The sequence below is a fragment of the Megalops cyprinoides genome, chromosome 1, assembly GCF_013368585.1.
Source record: "Megalops cyprinoides isolate fMegCyp1 chromosome 1, fMegCyp1.pri, whole genome shotgun sequence".
NCBI classification, from domain to species: domain Eukaryota; kingdom Metazoa; phylum Chordata; class Actinopteri; order Elopiformes; family Megalopidae; genus Megalops; species Megalops cyprinoides.
Window position 1 is genome coordinate 3,581,264 of NC_050583.1, and position 19,190 is coordinate 3,600,453.

The window sequence follows — 19,190 nt, forward strand, 5'->3', positions numbered from 1 at the left end:
AGATGAGTGAGAGAGATAAATATAAAATATATAAATATAAATATAAAATGGTTAAAGAATACACTGATTGAATTGCATCGAGTGCTCCAAAAAGCAGTGTTGAATGAATCAGTACAGTAACTATGCTCAGTAATACAGTGTTGAGTGAAATGAGTTGAGTTCTCCACAATCTTAAGTGAAATATGATGAGTGTAGTAGTGTTGAGGTCAGACAGAACTCACCTGTTAGACAGAAGGTGACAATAAGGAGGTTCCTCATGCTGAGCTCTGGCTCCCAGTTACTCCCAGTTATTCCTAGTGCCTCCAGTCCTTTCTCTTACAGAGTATCTCTCCTTCTCTTTCTCTCTCTCTGTCTCAGTTTGTTCTCTCCTCCTCTGTTCAGTTCAGTCTTCACATCAGTCTGCAGATCAGGGTGTCAGCAGCTGTGTGTGGAGAGACATGGCCCCGCCCTCTTCCTCTTCCTCTTCCTCCTCCCCCTCTCCCAGCTCCCTCCCTCCTCTCTGTCTCTGCTCTCCCTCACTCTCATACACACAGCGCCCCCTGCTGGCCGTTACAGTGCACTGTCTCACAGATTGAGGACCTGCACTGTGGATTAAACACAGAGATGTTCTTCCTCCATGGTAACTGTCAGCACTGCAGAGACCCCCTACATTACACTGTAACGCCACTGTAGGGACGGTACAATGCATGTGGGTTCAAACAAAGCTTTGAAGGGCAGCTGCAAAGGTGATTTGTTCAGTCTCCCTTTGAGTAAATATAATCTATAGGCAAATGTTCACAGGAAAGGTGTGAAATGTGTGTTCTTTTCCACTGGCGGTACCCTCTTGGAGGATAAACTGGAAGGTAGTGAAACCCACCCAAGGGCCTTTAAACTGAGGGAATCATATGGATTACAGAGACACAAGAGCCAAAGCACATCCATGAAAAGCCTAACTGTACATTTCTGGATCGTCATTTCCGGCTAAAAAAGGTCACTGAGAACATGGCGTCATTATCATGAAGACTTTCATCATTACAGAATAGAAAAAGGAGCACACTGTGTGTTTGCTGTGGAGTGCTTTCTCCTCAAACGCTGTTCTTCTGTTCTCCTCCATCTCCCTACACAGGCTGTTTCTGGGATCCTCCCTCATTGCTGAGAGTGTCCCTAATGGCCCTCCTGGAGGATTCTCCAGCTCCAGCTCCAGCAGAGGGTCACTTACACCATGAAGCAGGTCCTGTGGGAGGCCGGGACCGTGAGGATCTTCCAAAGAACAGCCATGGACCTGGCCGTGATCAGCAGGAGGCTGCAGAAGCTCTTGAGGGAGGCGTTCTGCTGCACCTCCAGAAGGACTAAGACATGGTGATGGAAGAGTAGGGGGTTTAGCTGCTGGAAAAAGAAGATCGCTCAGTGAAGGACCCAATGCTCTCACCAGGCCTCATCCACCAGTTCACCAGTCCCTCGTTTCAGCGCTGCCCCTCCCCCTCTGTATTATACCAGCTGCACAGGTCATGGCCCTTTTGCAAATGTAGTGAAACAGCAGGGAATGTAAAGGTAGCCTGTGTTTAACCATTCTGTACACACTGATAGGAGAACATAATGTTTCATGTCAGCAACTCATTTTACTTTGGACATTTCTCTTTTATGTTTCTCTTTCAATTTTTTTACTTCTACACCTATAATATTCAAGAGTTATGGCTCTCTCTGTGACCACATATGCCTTTGAATGTGGTTGTTTTCATTGTCGCATACAATGCCATCTCACACAAATAGCACAATACGAAACAGATATGCAAAGTATAATACATGGAAATTTTCCCAAATATGCAGTGTGGTTGTTTTCCACGAATCAAGTTGGTGTCACTAAGGGTTAGAAAAGCTTAGGGCTGTGAAAGTATTCGCAACTGGTCACCTTCAAAACACATTTGATTTGATAGATGAATACATTTAACATCCTAAGAGTTACTGAAGTGTGTATGTTATGAAAATGCCCACTCTGTTGTCTTCATGATGTTAGCAATAATTAATACCCGTCACAATTAAACCAAAGGCTGTGAAAATGTTCACCAATATTCATCTTCTGATTCCATTCATTTTTAATGGCTTAGGTTTTCCTGTGTAGCAGTATTTCCATGCTATGTGTCCGCTATTTTTGCTTTTAAAAATAAAATTAATTAACTTTCACAATGAAACTGCAAACTGTAAAATTATTCAAAATTGTTCTTTCTTAGATTCTGAAATTTTTCATCTTTAAAAGAATTAGTAATCTGTAGTTTTTGTTGCCACACTCTACATATGGTGTTTATGGTGTTATAAAAAATGTATTAAAAAAATTATAATTTTATTTTTCCAAATTAGTACAAAGGCCAGTAAAGTTCACAATAAAAATTACACAATAAGTTTGATGAGTTCAGCAATCAGAAACGTTCTGTTTGTAATGAAAAAAATAATATTAATGTAACTTCAGTTAAAGTTGTTTGTCAAAGTCCAGTTCAATTCTCTCTCTCTGTCTCTTTCTCTCTCTTTGTCTCTGTCTGTCTGTGAAATGTAGTGGGCTCTTGTAGCGACAATTTCCAGCATATGTGTTTTAATACCGACACACGACAACAGATTTAAACTGTACTCTTTCTCTTCCTCACAGACAGAAGAGAAAGGTGGAGCCCTCCACATACAGCGTCACAGAGCGCTCATGTATTTATAACGCACTGAAACAATAACATACTGTATGAGCAAGTCTGTTCCTGTCACCCTGCAGCACTCTCCTACTGAAGAAGAGTGAGAGGTTCCTCTGTGACTGACACGCAGGAACTGTCCAACCATCAGTAATGAAAATCAACCTTTTCACCACCCTTTCCTGTGAGTATTTAATACTTTTAACCATTTAAATTCCAGAATTTTTGATGTGAATTCAATGCAGTTGACATGTCAAGAAAAAGTAAGACTCTTTCTACAGATCAACAATGCTTCCCTGTTTAGTCTTACACTGCAGCTGAGTCTTATTACAGTTTTTTACAATAATTTTCACATGTGTCTCAATACCATGTCCACTTTTTCAAAACACTTAACACATTCACCATATCAGTAGACTATGTGAACTAAACTGTGTATACTTATGCATTGCGTTGATACAAAATGCATTCAATCACCACTTCTTCCGAAATTCATGAATACCTCTCTCAGTCAATGTTCACCACCAGCAAAATTCTGTACAACTACAGCAAATTTTGCAGACATTTAGATACTCTGTTCAAAACAGTTAACTTTCAGTTCAAAACCTAATGAAATTTAGATCACTGTAGATGGAAATATGCTGCATTTTGACAGACAAATGAAACTCTACGCTTGAAATAAGACAAATTATTCTGATTTTAGCAGAAGGTTTATTCAGTTTTTTGTTTGCAGCCTTGTTACCACTTTTGTAAGTGATCATATTTGCATTGAAATTTGCATGTATATAAGCAAAATATCAATGTAGTTGTCGCTGAAGAGATTTTTCCACTATTACTGCTCTATATGTAAGTCATGGGCTATCTCTTGCATGAGATGTTAAACCAAGGGGCTGACTCTCTTCAGTCCCATGGTACGAAAAAGTAGGCAGTTCCCCCCGTCATGTCTATGTTCATGAGCAGTCTTGGTATGGCACACATTCAGTCTCTTTGCTTCTGGCATTTTTTGAAATGGCTTGAAGACATTATTGATCTAATCTCCAGCTCTAAGGGCTCTGTAAGTATGAGGATTCAAATACCATTATACATATATTCATTTCACCACAGGGCAACAGTGTGGAACAGTGGTAAGTAGCAGGGCTTGTAACTGAAAGGTTCCCAGTTGATTCCCTGCTGGGGCACTTATACTGTAAGTTTGGGCAAGAGGTACTTAAGTGGTTCCGTCCTTACTATGAAAAAAAGGGAGACTGGCCCTACATGAAAATAGGGTACAAAGAGCCAGCCTGGTTCCAGCTCTACACTGGGAGAGGGGGATAAAGAGCCAGCCTGGGTCCAGTATTACAGTGGGAGAGAGGGATAAAGAGCCAGCCTGGGTCCAGTATTACAGTGGATATGAAGGTCTAAAATGAGCTAGGCTGGTTCCAGCCTTTGAGTGGAATAAGGGTATAATGAGCCAGTCCTATTTTAGCCTTATATTGTGCTATTTTAGAGTGTGGCACTTAATCCAATGGGTAGCATGACACAATTAATGCTACAATAAACTTGATATGAGGGTAAGGAAAAAATATAACTTGGCCAAGGTAAACATAAAGAGTTTAGGACAATAGATTGTCATTTAATCCCTGCCACTAGACATTCAGCAATTTCTGCATTTCTTTTACTTTTATTCAGTTATAAATATCCAACTATAAATATGAAATTCAGTTTTGAGTCTAATAATGTCTCTGTCACATTTCAGTACATTATTTATCAGACGCTCTTATCAAGAGGGACTTACACAGGTTACTGTTTTTAGCTTTTATAAAACTGGATTTCAAATGAGACAATTCTTGCTTAGGTGTCTTTTCCAAGGAGGGTACGGCAGCAGTGCCCCAGCAGGGAAATGAACGAACAACCCTTACGCAGATAGTATGCATTATAAAATTGTTTGACACTGCGGGATTTTGTGAGAGCAGGGAGTTTTGTGAATTGGAGTCTAGCATTGCATTCAATGTATGTCTGCAATGTAATGCAGTTTGTTTGCCATATTGAAGAAGTAACAGGTCAAGTGGAAAAATTACAGCAAATGTACCTGTATGTAAGCGTACATGATTATTTCCATCTTTGCACAAACACTTCAGAGGAGACTGCTACTACAGGTGTGCACATGGTGAACAGGTACGGGAAGGGGGGGAGGGGATCATTGTTTGGGCGGGGTGGGTAAATAGGACTGTGTCACACAGGGCAGGTGACAGCTGTGTTCTTCTCCACAGATATAGATGAGTGCACAGACACCTCTGTGTGCGGCCCCAATGCAACCTGCAGCAACACTGTGGGAGGATACACCTGCTCCTGTCACCATGGATACAGAGCCCCCCCAGGGGTCACTCTCACCAACTCCACATACCCCTGCCAAGGTAAAAGATAAATACACACACACACGCACACACATACACACACAGAAACACACACATACACACACAACTGCGGTCATCATGAAGATGCTGGTGTTATCTGCACAGTTAAGGAGTCACTGAATGTTACTATCTCTTGTGTTCAAGAAGCAACTTCTACTGGTCTCTCACAGATAGCCAGTGGAATAAGGCTTTACCAGTGCTGGGTTCATCTGCTGAGTCATTTTCTCTAGAACAGACATACCAGTAGCCACATCATCATCCAGCTGTCTCCTGTCTGTTGGCAAGAGCTAAGCAGGGTTGGGCTTAGTTAGTCCAGGGAAAACCAGCTTGCTGCTGGAAGTGGTGCTGGTGGAACAGCCGCGGTGTTTTTGTTTTCCTTGTGTTCCAGCCCCGCCCCGCTCCCTGCCTGGTCTACGCCCACCTGATCTCCTCATTACCTGCACCTGCCTGCCTGCTCACCTGCATCCCATTGCCTCGTCACCCCAGCCCTATATCTTCCCTGCGTGTCTCTGTCTCCTTGCTAGTTCGTTTCAGTGATTTTGTCGTCCCCGCATTAGTCCCCGTGATTTGTTTGCTGTCGCCATTCCTGCCTGATTCCTGACTTTGTTTTCTGCCTGCCGCTTCGGATCTGTTTGACGCCACCCGCCTGCCTGGTTCCTGACTCTGCCCGCCCCGACTACCGATTCTGGATCTGCCCCCGGACTGCTTCCCTGTGTTTTCGAACCCTGCCTGTCCCTGTACCACGAGCTGCCTACCGATTCCAATTAAACGCTTGGATCCGTATACCCTGTGGTCCACGTTTGTGTCCCGATCTCCGATCCTGACAGTCTAACCTCTGGATCTTACACTGGAGCAATATCCCAGTGCAGTGATGGGGACACTGTGCTGCTGGAGATGTTGTCTGTTTGATGAGATGTTAAACCAAGGGGCTGTCTCTCTTCAGTCGTTAAAGGTTCCATGGTACGAAAGAGTAGGCAGTCCCCCCTTGTCGTGTCTACATTCCTGATCAGGCACACATTCAGTCTCCTTATTTCTGGCATCTTTTTGAAATGGCTTGAAGACATTACTGATCTAATCTCCAGGTCTAAGGGCTCTGTAAGTATGAGGATCCACATACCATCGTACATATAATCATGTCATCACAGGGTAGCAGTGTGGAATAGTGGTAAGGAGCAGGGCTTGTAACTGAAATGTTCTGAGTTGATTCCCTGCTGGGGCACTGATATTGTAAGTTTGGGCAAGAGGTACTTAACTGATTTCATCCTTACTATGGAAAAGAGGTATCATGACCAGACCTACAGTGGGAAAGGGGGATAAAGAGCCAGTCTGGTTCCAGTATTACAGTGGAGAAAAAGGTGTAAAATGTGCTAGCCTTGTTCCAGCCTTTTGGACTGTACATACAAGGCTGGTGACAGCTGTGTTCTTTTCCACAGATATAGATGAGTGCACAGACACCTCTGTGTGCGGCCCCAACGCAACCTGCAGCAACACTGTGGGAGGATACACCTGCTCCTGTCACCATGGATACAGAGCCCCCCCAGGGGTCACTCTCGCCAGCTCCACATACTCCTGCCAAGGTAAAGGACAAATTTACACACATGCTCACACACACACACACACACACACACACACACACACTCACACTTACATAACTGTGGTCATCATGAAGACACTGGTGTTATTTACATTTACATTTACATTTATTCATTTGGCAGACGCTTTTATCCAAAGCGACTTACATAGGTTACAGTTCTTTACAATGTTATCCATTTATACAGCTGGATATTTACTGAGGCGACTGTGGGTTAAGTACCTTGCCCAAGGGTACAGCAGCAGTGTCCCAGCAGGGAATCAAACCAGCAACCTTTCGGTTACAAGCCCTGCTCCTTATTACTACACCACACTGCTGCCAAATGAGGTGCTGGATTTGGGCACCTGCCACATAAATCCCAATGGTATTTTGGTATTTATTCTTTGTTCTTTGTTCGCACTCTGAAGATAGAAGTAAAGCCGCACCTGGGTAAGTACCTTATAATAATTGTCTTATATTTCGTTAAATAAATAAGCATATCATGTCTAATTATGTAGCCTACAGTTTGAATTGGAATGGTTACTTTAACATATGGTATTTATGTATTTATTTGTTGTTGTATGTTGGTTCCAGTATTACAGTGGAGAAAAAGGTGTAAAATGAGCTAGCCTTGTTCCAGCCTTTTGGACTGTGTCATACAAGGCTGGTGTCAGCTGTGTGTAGTTTTAGCCAATTTTAGTGAGATGGATTTACATAATGTTACCTGGTTCTGAGGTAAATTATCTAGCGTAGGTAGCTATGTAGTATATTTAGCTCTTTTAGCTAATCCCACACTGCTTGGTTAGCTAAAGCTATGTTTTTTATGTCATACAAATGGTGAAGTGGTTACCGTTATAAGGGTGTCACAGGTATTCAAAGAAAATATTCCATCTGGCCTCATTAATTTTTATGACAGTGGCTGTAGTATCTAGATAGCCCACACCATAGCGCTATCAATAAAAGATACTCTGCGCTAGCTGCCTACTGCTTCACCAAACAGCCGCCGCTCACTATCAAAGTTTGTTTAAGGTAAACCTAGGTTAGTTTCATGTGGTTAAATGGCAAAACATAGCTTAGTTAAGTGAATAAGTACCGTTTTGGCTACAGTTCGGCATGTCGCGAAAGCACAGCAACTACACTGTAATAGTGTTTAGAAACCCTTAAGCGGGGTTGCGGGGTTAACTGACACAACACATTATTGAGTCATTATTTTGTTTTTGTCTTTAAGGAGCTGTGCGGGCAAACGTCAAAGATGCCACAGACGCCGACATCTGTCCGTCAGCGAAAAATTGGCTGCGGTATTCTAAATGATTTTGAAAAAAGTAAAATATCTTCTGTCATTTGTGTTTTTGTGTATGTATTTTGTAATGTTTTAGCCTGTTAAATTGTTCCAAATACATTTCTTTCTAGGTTTGTTTTAGCTATTTATTCCATTTTAAAATGCTGTCAATGTTTTATTAAAATGTTTTTAATAAATCAGTTTTTTAATTATATTTTTTGTCATTTGTTCATGTTAACTTAGTAATATAGGTTACTCGTTCCTCTCTTTGATATCTCCTACATTAAAAGTAATACAGATAAACAGCCTTAAATTCTGAATGGAATTTTCTTCTGTGTAGCTCAGCATTTTTCTGCAAATATGATATGTTGGATATAAAGAGCATATAATTGTTTCTGCCAACTTCAGAAGACCAAAACATTCTATCTATCCTAGTACCGTGTCTACTAACAAATGCCTCTTTGCTGTAGAAAAATAAATGACATTGAAACCAAATGGTAGCCTATAGGGTAATCTGTAATGGTTGGCTGGCAACTTTGGACCACTGGTGTTAGCACATCATTCTAGAACCAAATACAGATGTGCAGAATACCTTATGGATTATAGTTGGCTGCCGATGTTGGGCAACTGTGCAGATAAACGGTTGTGCCACCATCGCAGGAACAAGAGTGTGACATAGGGCCATCATGGTTGGGCCAATGTCAAACCAATGAGCAAAAACAACGGTTGCCCAGCATTGAAAAATGAAAATGGGCCAACGTTGGGCCAAGGCAAAATGTTTACTGGGCTCATGGTACTTACTTAAGAGTAGAGCAGGCTTGTAACTGAAAGGGTCCCAGTTGATTCCTTGCTGGGGCACTGATACTGTAAGTTTGAGCAAGAGGTACTTACGTGGTTCCATCCTTACTTTGGAAAAGAGGTATCATGACCTGCCCTACAGTGAGAATGGGATGTAAAGAGCCAGACTGGTTTGAGTATGACAATGAAAAAATGGGTATAAAAAGCCAGCTTGGTTCAAATGTACCTGTACGTGAGCTTTGCACGAAAACATCATAGGAATGTCATTTTGCCAGTAGTGTGCACTTAAGGGTGAAACTGCTACTACAGGTGTGCACATAAGGGTGAACGGAAGGGGGGTAAATAGGACTGTGTCACACAGGGCTGGTGTCAGCTGTGTTCTTCTCCACAGATATAGATGAGTGCAAAGACATCTCTGTGTGTGGCCCCAACGCAAACTGCAGCAACACTGTGGGGTCATACACCTGCTCCTGTCACCATGGATACAGAGCCCCCCCAGGGGTCACTCTCACCAGCTCCACACAACCCTGCCAAGGTAAAAGAAAAATTTACACAATCACGTACACAGACACACACATACAAACACACACACACACACACACACACACACACACACACACATAGTCACACATAGTTTTTGATTAGGGATGTCTGGGGTGCACTACCATAGATTTATACAACGCCCAGTTCAAAAATTTTCTTCATCAAATTTTACAGATTGGGATTCATGCTCATCCAGAGATATTACAACAGTGCATTCATAGCTGAACAGCTACTGAAACATTAGTGTCGTCTTTGAAATGTAGTGCTTCTCCTCTCTGCTTTGTGTAGATGTGGATGAATGCAGGGAGAACCCTACAATCTGCAGCTCAAACGCAACCTGCAGCAACACCGCTGGCAGCTTCACCTGCGAGTGTAAGGAGGAATTCATTCCCAGCCCGGGGCTGGAATGGAAGCTGGGAGTCACCACCTGTACAGGTGAGTGGAGAGGGGAAGCTGGGAGTCACCCCCTGTACAGGTGAGTGAGGAGAGGAGTCCTTCAGGGAGACTCTGGTTTACATTAGTGTGGGGCTAATGTATAATCGTTATTTTTGATTTGGGCATCTTCACTACTCATATAATGTTGTCACAGTTGTTGCTTTGCTCTCTGAAAGGATTAGAACCAATATGTGTGAAATCTGCCTTTCACAATGCCCACAGTATAGCAACGGCAATAACGTAATGGTACATGACAATAACCATGGGCAGGAAGGCTCCCTCTTGTGGGTCTTGATGGAAGTGCAGTCCTGAGTTCCATTTCCAGGTTTGATCAGATTCCTCATTATCTGCATTCGCTGTCTCTGGACAGACAGACCTGTGTTTGAAATGAGTGTGTCATTTGTGTTCCAGGTGTGACAGAGGGCTTAAATACAGGAGAATGTGAGGTGAGAGCTTTTGCTCTTTGAGTGAATGATTAGGGTTAATTTTTTTTGTGAGTGGGAGGTAGGGGTTGAGGCAGGAGGGGGGCGACAGTGGCAGGCAGGATAACAACCCCGCCCCTCCTTGTTTTTAATCCAGTTGCTATGCTATAACATAACATGCCGTAACATATTGTTGTAGACACTATTTTTTAAACAGCATTTTACCTTGACCCAGGTACCTTCCCATACCTGGATTCATTTGTAACATACATGAACACTCTTTTGCGCAAGACACACCCATGACCATTATATTACATTATTTGCATTTAGCAGACGCTCTTATGCAGAGCGACTTACATCAGTTACATTATCCATTTATACATCTGAATATTTACTGAGGTAACTGCAGATTAAGTACCTTGCCCAAAGGTATAGCAGCAGTGTCCCAGCAGGGAATCGAACCGGCAACCTTTTGGTCGAGTCCTGCTCCATAACCACTATGCTACACTGCTGCCCCTCAGCACACATAGGACATTTTACTAAATTTTCATTTTGGCTGTGTTTTACAAGTTTTGACTGCGACGACGACTAGAAACGAGCTTGAGAAATCTTTCCGTAAATGATCAGCTCTGATTGCTTGTCTGTTCCAGGGTAAATGCCAGCTGGACTTTCTGGATAATCTGCTAGACAACAGCAGCTCACTGGTGCTTCCACCCACAGTGAGTTCAGTATCTGCTGCCGTTTTCACTCCGCTGTGTTGCACATGAACACGTTAAAAGAGGGCGTTCATTGAACGTGCTCATTTTTTCAGTGAACTTGAAGTTATAGTGGGCAGGGCAGAAAGGGATGGCCCTGTTGGAGGGATCACAGAGGCTACATGTTGGGACAGTCTGTCCAATGACAGTGAGCTCTGCTGATGAAAACTGTGGGGGATCACGGGGTCATGAGGGGAAGCTAAAACAACATATATTTCAACATTTTTCCCCAATAAATGCATCTTTTTAAATCACAGATCTTGGAGACAGAGTGTCAGTCCATTTTGTTCATTTTGTCTGTAGAGATCGAGGGTGTCACTGGGTGATGTGCTGATGTGATGTGTAATGTAGATGTGACAACCCTGGTGACTTTCTGTTAGCAGAAATCTTGCTTTCTGTCACCTGCGGAAGAAATTTTGATTTTCAAGGTTAAAGTGAAAAACCATGTTGGTGTATGTCATTGATGTGTCACTGTAATGCTGCTACTCTTCTGCTGTGCTTTTGGAATCATATTTATGTTGTTTTATTTCTGCTACATCATTGTCATGTTATTACTATGTAATGGCCATGCCGTAGTTGTGTTATAACTATGTGATATTGTTATTACTATGTTATAAATGTGTCATTGGGTTGTGTCTCAGACAGTGCAAACGCTGCTTAGTTCAGCTTTGGGTGCAGTGGATTCACTGCCTTAGGAGAGCGGGGAGGTGGAAGAGAGACAGAGTAATGTGGTTCTGGAGATCACAGAGAAGCTGGTGTCAGCGCTGGTGAAGCCAACACAAAACCAGAGCAGCACCAGCGTTGCTACTGAAAAAATAGGTTTGTACCCGCCAGCATCCTCAAGCCTGTGGGTGAGGTCATCTGACCTGGGCCCAGTTTATGATGACTTTTTGACTCTTTGCTCCCATTGGCCAGCAGATTCAAACCCTTTCCCAGAGATCACTGTGCATTCAGAGCTGGATCTCAATCAGCTTTCAGTTCTATTTATTTAGACTTTAGGCGACCGCAGGTCAAACCATGACATAATTTTCCTGTAATCTGATGCTGTAAGCTATTTGTGATGGATCTGTGTTGATCTTGGTGTGTTTGCAGTGGTAAACACACAGTTGGTACGCTATGTACAGATACACCCACATGCAGCCAAAACAAGCAACAGCAGAGGCTGTTCAAATAAATAAAAGTCTCATTGTGTTCAACTGAAAAGCAGCATAATTGATAAGATGATATATTTTATTTGAGCGAAACAATTTCATTTTTTTAATTCATTTTGATTCAAACATGTATTTATTGTACTTCATTTCTAACTTCCACTGTTCCTGTAAGTTTGTGTATGCAACCCCATTCTGAAGCTGGCTTACTTCTGTAATTATCATATGCATATGATAATGACATAGCAGAGTTTGAACCTGAGCCAAAGGGTTCAGCCTTGTGTTTGAGCATCTAGAGCTTTTACCAGGTGAGCCACATGGTTTAATTCCTAAACCACATACACTGCCTTAGAGTCAGTACAGAGGTTGTAATATTACATCATTACATTATTGGCATCTTATCCAGAGCCACTTCATCAGTTACAGTTTTTTTAAAATGTTATCCATTTATACAACTGAGGAATTTGTGGGTTGAGTTCAGATATCAGTCATGAGTGTGTTAATTTGGGTTAAATTTAATTTTTGCTTTGGACTTATTAAGCATTTTCAGGGAGGAGATCCATTGGCTTTTCATTGGCTTTTAACACAACCAGACACACACACACACACGCTCATAAAGATGTAGTAGCTGACGAGTTTTATGAAGTTCAAAAGCACCATGATGACTGTTAATACTTTCGCCATTCAATAGAGTACTCAACAGATTAACCTTTCTACAGGAAAGAAAATGGCTGAGCCACGAATGAGCAAATCATAACAGTTTACAGCCAATGCTTTCACAATCCTGTTTCCATTGTCCTTCTGTAAGAGGTGCAAACATATGCCATCGGGCCAGAAGCCAACCTGACCGACATACCTCAGCTAAAAGCCAGAGACAACATTCTGAAAATTGATCTGCCTGGCATCGCTAAGAACAACCATGGTGAGTGCATAGTACACACCTCAGCCAAACATACAGTTCATCCCCTTCAATTCCAGTATTATATGAGCTTTTAATAGCATAGTACAGAGCAAGACACTGATATTCTGTAGTTTACAGCAGCTTTTAAAGGAGCCATTTCCTCAATCACTCAATGTTTATGTAACATAGTCAAAAATCAATTTGTTGGCTGCTTAACACCCATGGCTACACATCTCTGAGTGAGACATAACACTGTAACTCCATCTGATGATGTCGGTAGAATGTGTTTCTTAGGCATTCTGAATAGAAGCCAAAGTTCTGCATTCTTCAGCCAATGTTCTGAAGGTTCTGTGTTGTGACCAAGGTTCTGAGTTGTGTTGGTTCTGTGGGTGTGTTCCTCAGGATCTGCAGCGGTGGCCTTCATGACCTACTCCAACATGGAGAAGGTTCTGAAGGCCACTCTCTTCCACACGGAGAACGACACCATCAAGACCATGATGTCTGCTGTGTTTGCTGCCTCCCTCCCCAAAACCAAAAACACAACGTTGCCCAAACCGGTCAACTTTACCCTGAGACACGTCACAGTGAGTCCTTGCTCCATCCATACCCCTCACTGACCCAGAATAACACACCAGCTTTAGCCCTTCCTCATACTCACCTAACACTAATACCCAGGAAACACAAAACTTGGTCTTTATATTTTCATTCCCTTTACTGAGCCCTCAAAACAAACTAACTTTATTCCTTCACCTAATTATATCTCTCACTAACCCACAATAACAGCCACCCCTCCTCTCCTACTGACCGCTAATAACACACTAGCTTTAGACCTTTTCCATGCACAGCTCTCACTGACATCCAATAACATGCTGTCATCCATCCTCCTCCACACTCCTCACTGACTCCCAATAACTCACTGAAAGCTTCCTACTCATTAACATTAACTAAAGGAATTTTAGTCCCTCTTCATTCACACCTTTGTCTGTAATAACTTAATTATTTAATCATTCCCCATCCGTACCCCTCCCAACCCCCCGCCCAAGCTAAATACTACATTTCCTCATTCCCCATTCAGGCTTCTGAATGACTCCTAATGACACTTAGTCCAATAACTTCAGTCCTTACTCATTCACACGTGAACCTGTAGGACTGTGGGACCAGGGTTGAGTGCCTCTGCTGCAGCTTTTGATGTTGTCTCAGTCACTGTAGTCTACAGTTTTCATCAGTGGGACCCATTGATTGGGATGTTGATTTGGTGTGTGCTGTGCCTCCCTCCCTTTCTCAGCAGGTGGACCCTGAGGGCCAGCTCACCTGTGTGTACTGGAATCATAACGGGTGGATCGTGGATGGCTGTGAGCTCACAGAGACCAACACCACTCACACCGTGTGCACCTGCAACCACCTGTCTACATTTGCCCTCATCATGCAAACGGACACACCACCTGAGGTGAGGAGGGGAGGGAAACAACCAAACCAATCAGGGAAAAGACAAATAGATGTACTTTGGTGGGCCTCAACCAAGGGTATAATAATAGAATAACTTCTGTAACAGCACTAACTCATGTGCTTCCCCAGCTCAATCAAACACAGGCAGCTGAGTCCTTATTAGATCTTCCTTATTATATTAGGTGGTCCTGATTCAAGAGCCCACCTGATTTCATTACTGATACTTGTGCATCCTCAAAACCAGTACACATTCCCGAGTTCTTGTGCCAGATGCTCCATGTCAAAAATCACTCAGAGAGGTGTAAAGTTCTGTGTATCTGAAGATTTGATTGCTTGGTTGAAAAAATGGTTTCATTCAGCTGTGGATTAATGGATTTTTCAAGGAAGACAAATTCCTGGAGCTGATCAACACTATCGCAGTGTCAGTGGGGCTCCTGTTTCTGGCCCTGGCCATCCTGACCTTCATCCTCTGTCGCTGGAACCCTAAAGTCAGCAACACAGCACGCCTGAACCTCTCCATCTGCCTCTTCGTGGCCCACCTGCTCTTCCTGCTGGTGCAGAGTTTCCTCTCTCACATCCAGAAGCACAAGGTTCTCCACCCACAGCTCTCAACATTTACCTCATATCAGAGACCTCATCACTGTGTATAATCTCAGTGTTGGCTATCTCCTCAGTTTTGTTTCTGTTCTGTGAAGTTATTTTTCTAGTGATGCCTGATAAAATTAAAAATGGCTTGGTATCAGTCAAGACATTTATACACTGATACAGTGATTATCCACTGTACACCCTCACCAAAGAAAAGGCAACAAACAGACTAATATTAAAAAGTGATGCTCAAATATTAGACTGAAATGAAGAATGCTGAAGTACTGGACAGATTATTAAATAACTCCAGCTGGCCAAGATGGGATCAATGAAATTAAGACAAATAGTCTAATAGTGTCATCATGGATGCCCAACTAAGGCTGATGACATTGTATGTTTGAATTGAAAAAAAATGGCTCTGATAAAGTGCCACATGAGCAATAATTATGAATCTAATACCTGCTTGAAGGAAAGGTGCTGGCCAGGGTAGATTCAGAATGGGAGCTATGGGAACAATACATTACACTGAAGATGTAGACTGTGGTGATGATGATGATAACGATGATCATTTTAATAATGATGACACCGATTTGGAAGATGTTTTGATGAGAATGACATTGATGATGTAAAGAGGATGTAATATTGATGATGATAATGATGATGATGATGATGGTAATAACGGTGATGACATCAGTGATGATGATAGTAATAATGGTGATGGTATCAGTGATGATGGTGGTAATGATGATGATGATGATGATGATGGTAATAACGGTGATGGCATCAGTGATGATGGTGGTAATAATGGTGATGGTATCAGTGATGATGATGGTAATAATGGTGATGATGATGATGATGATGATAATGATGATGATGGTAATAACAGTGATGGTATCAGTAATGATGGTGGTAATGATGATTTGTCCCTCCTCAGCTGGTGTGTGCAGTGATCTCGGGCGTGCTGCACTTCCTCTTCCTGTCCAGCTTTGTGTGGATGTTCCTGGAGGCTCTGCAGCTCTTCCTGTTGGTGCGCAACCTGAGAGAGGTCAGGATTATACAGAGGGAGGGAATCCACTGCGGCTTCCTGCTGCTGATTGGCTACGGCGCCCCCTGTCTGGTGGTGGGTGTGTCTGCAGGACTGGTTCCTGATGGATACGGCAGTGACCAGTAAGCACAGAGAGGGGAGGGGCTCAGGGGATGGGGCAGGGCATTTACAGGGTGACCTACTATTGTTCTGTAATATGAGAAGACTGTACCCAGCAGATGTTCTTGCTGCAGTAGTATTATTAATTGCAGAGCAGAGAGGAGAGATTGACTGCTTCACAAGCCATTGATTAAAGTACTCCTGGGTCATGGAAATCTAACAGCATTATAGGCAGCTATGAGATTTATGTAGACGTTGTTCTGGATCAGCCTGGAGCTGTTCTTCCCTGGTATCTTGGTGCTGGACTTGACTCCATTTTGGGCTGGATTTGATTGATTTGTGTGATTGTGTTTCCTTTGTCTTCCTCCTGTAATTTTGAGTCTGGTTGATCGTAGATGCTGGCTGAAGACTGATGAGGGCTTCAGGTGGAGTTTTCTGGGGCCAGTGTGTTATATTCTTGCAGTACGTACTTAACTAATCTGTTTGATTTCTGTTTCCACTTACTTTCTGACTCTGTTTAAACTTCTGATGAAAATATACCATTGTCTGACCTGTACAGGTGAATGTCATCCTCTTTATTACCATCATTGGACACATGAGGTTTATCTTGGCTGGTGTAAACAAGGAAGTCTCTCAACTGAAAGACACCAGGTAGGAGACAACAGTTACAGAAATGGGAAGGCAGGTACTGGTTAAAGAGGAAAGGTACAATTGAAAGATACAATTTTAAAATATGATACATTCCAGGTAGGGAAAGACAGGTACAGCAAAAAGAGGAGAGGAGGTAAGAGATTTTATATTTTAGGTAGGTGAGAGCAGGTTTGGAAAAGACATGCTAGTCAAGGACAGAAAATTACCATAAAACTATAAAACTATAAACCTGCATTTTCGTGACAGTGTCTAACAGCAGCTGGGTGTCACCATTTAAAGTTTTGACAGTTTTTCATTTGACTTTCTGATATTAAAATTGGTGAATCTTACACATGCATTTTCATGTAGCAATATACCAGTGTAGTGATGCTTAATTCAATGTTATGGTAGAGTTTTTTAAAAAGCTACCGTGCAAAGTGATCACTTCTCTTTGTTTAACACCACTTAAGATGAAACGCTGTGAAAGAGCTGCACACATACACTTTACTCAAAAGCATGAAATTTTGTCAGACCTGAATCTAAGTAAAGTAAAATATTTACAATATATTACCCCACCTTTTCTGTAGGGCATAAAATTATGGAAAACATGTAAGTAAGAAAAACATGTGGATCTCACGCTCTCAGTAGAGAATGATCAGAAGTTATAGATAAGAAACACACAACTGTGAAAATCTTTCTTTGACCAGTTGGTAGCCTGCTGGTACTGAGTGAGTTTTGCTAGTAAATGAGGTGTGATGCCACTTCAAACTAAATGAGAGGCCTACAAGCACAGCACTCTTATTGAAGAGAAAACACGGCAACGTGAAAGCATGTTTCGTAAATAATCTGAGGCCGCTCCAAAATGCTTTATTTTCAGTTAAAGACAGGCCTACCAGTATTGCACCCATCCCCACCATGGCTTCTCATTTGTATTCACAATTCTGCCATTTATTGACATGAGACATTTAAAGTCCTGTGTCCAATAAATGAATGCCCATGCTAGAAGCTTTAAAAGGGGTATATAAGGGGGAATTGGACTTTTTTGGGCAGAAAGTCACAGGAACAGCTGAGATATTGACAGTCTCCATAGTAGAACCTCCCCCACCTTCTCTCTCGCTCTCTATCTCCCTGTGAAGAGTCATGGTGTTCAAAGCGCTGCTCCAGTTCATCATTCTCGGTTGCCCCTGGATACTCGGCTTCTTTGTGAACAACAGCAAGGTGCTGGAGTATCTCTTCCTGCTTATAACCTCCCAGCAGGGCACATTCATCTTCCTGGTGCACTGCGTCCTCAACAAACAGGTAAACACCCAGCCACAACAGAAGGAATGAACCATTCCACATACAATGCACATACCCTGAAGTAAACTACTATGTGTACAGTTACACATATGGGGAAGGAAAGATCACTTGGGAGCCGAGTTGTAGGCTTGAAGAGGTGGGTCTCCAGCCTCCAACAGAATATGGTGTTGCATTTCCGCAGTTCTGACTGCAACAGGAAGCTTGTTCCACCACACAGGGGCCAAGGCAGACAGAGGATGTGACCGGTGTGCAAGGTTATGAGATGGGGGAGAGCCAAGCATCCTAAAGAAGCTGACTGCAGTGGCCTAGTCGACTTGTAGGGTCAGATGATCGATTGAAGATGAAAAGGGGGCCAATCTCAACCATGCTCGGGAGGCTGACACTAGGGTTTTGGAATGGATGTGAGCGGTTACCGTTAGCTAGTGGAGGGAGATCAGGGCGGGAGAAACATGAGAGAATTTGGTGACTCCAGATAACATCCATCCAGTTGATTGCTTTTTGTAGGTATACTCTATTGTCTTTTTTATATGGTAAGATAGCAAGCAGCGTCCTTTTCCTGTTGTGCTGTAGTAGTTTGTTATTTTGCAGTCTTTTTTGTTTAGGTGGGATAGACCCTGCTGGTCTATTGTAGGGAGAGATCTGTGCCCTATCTCACCTGTCTCCTTCCTCCGCTGTCTCACCTGTATCTCACCTCCATCTCACCTTTTCCTCCTCCTGTGTGCTGCAGGTTCAGGAGCAGTACAGGAGGTGGTGGAAGACTCTTTGCTGCTCCAGTGAAGCCTCTGAGTCCACCCACTCCTCCAGGTCGTGACTCCGCAGAGGACTCATGGTGAGTGAGGAGATGTCAGAATGATATAGCCATAGAAATACAACTAAGGTGTTCAGCACAGCCACCTGCACATGCTTTGGGCTCATTTTAAGATTGTATTGATTGACATCCCAATACCATATACTGAAAGCCTTTATTGTCAGGGCTCTGCCCCCTTAAGCCGCGGTGTTTTTGTTTTCCCTGTCCTTGTGCTTTTGTTTTCCTTGTGTTCCTGCCCCGCCCTGCTCCCCGCCTGGTCCCCGCCCACCTGATTCCCTCATTGCCTGCACCTGCCTGCCTACTCACCTGCTTCCCATCTCCTCGTTACCCCAGCCCTATATCTTCCCTGCATGTCTCTGTCTTGTTGCTAGTTCGTTTCAGTGTGTTTC

General features: G+C 42.9%; 1 protein-coding gene across 1 annotated transcript; it reads left to right on the forward strand.

The window, feature by feature from the left end:
* Window positions 1-1,201: 1,201 nt before the first annotated feature.
* Window positions 1,202-18,804, forward strand: LOC118783329 (adhesion G protein-coupled receptor E2-like). Its single transcript, XM_036537141.1, has 18 exons — window positions 1,202-1,338; window positions 2,732-2,751; window positions 4,895-5,038; window positions 6,472-6,615; window positions 9,077-9,220; window positions 9,517-9,663; window positions 10,075-10,109; window positions 10,736-10,804; window positions 11,536-11,691; window positions 12,799-12,910; window positions 13,292-13,473; window positions 14,175-14,336; window positions 14,719-14,925; window positions 15,855-16,087; window positions 16,460-16,526; window positions 16,624-16,715; window positions 17,831-17,993; window positions 18,721-18,804. The coding sequence occupies exons 1-18, from the start codon at window positions 1,202-1,204 to the stop codon at window positions 18,802-18,804; spliced, it is 2,298 nt and encodes a 765-aa protein (XP_036393034.1).
* Window positions 18,805-19,190: the final 386 nt, after the last annotated feature.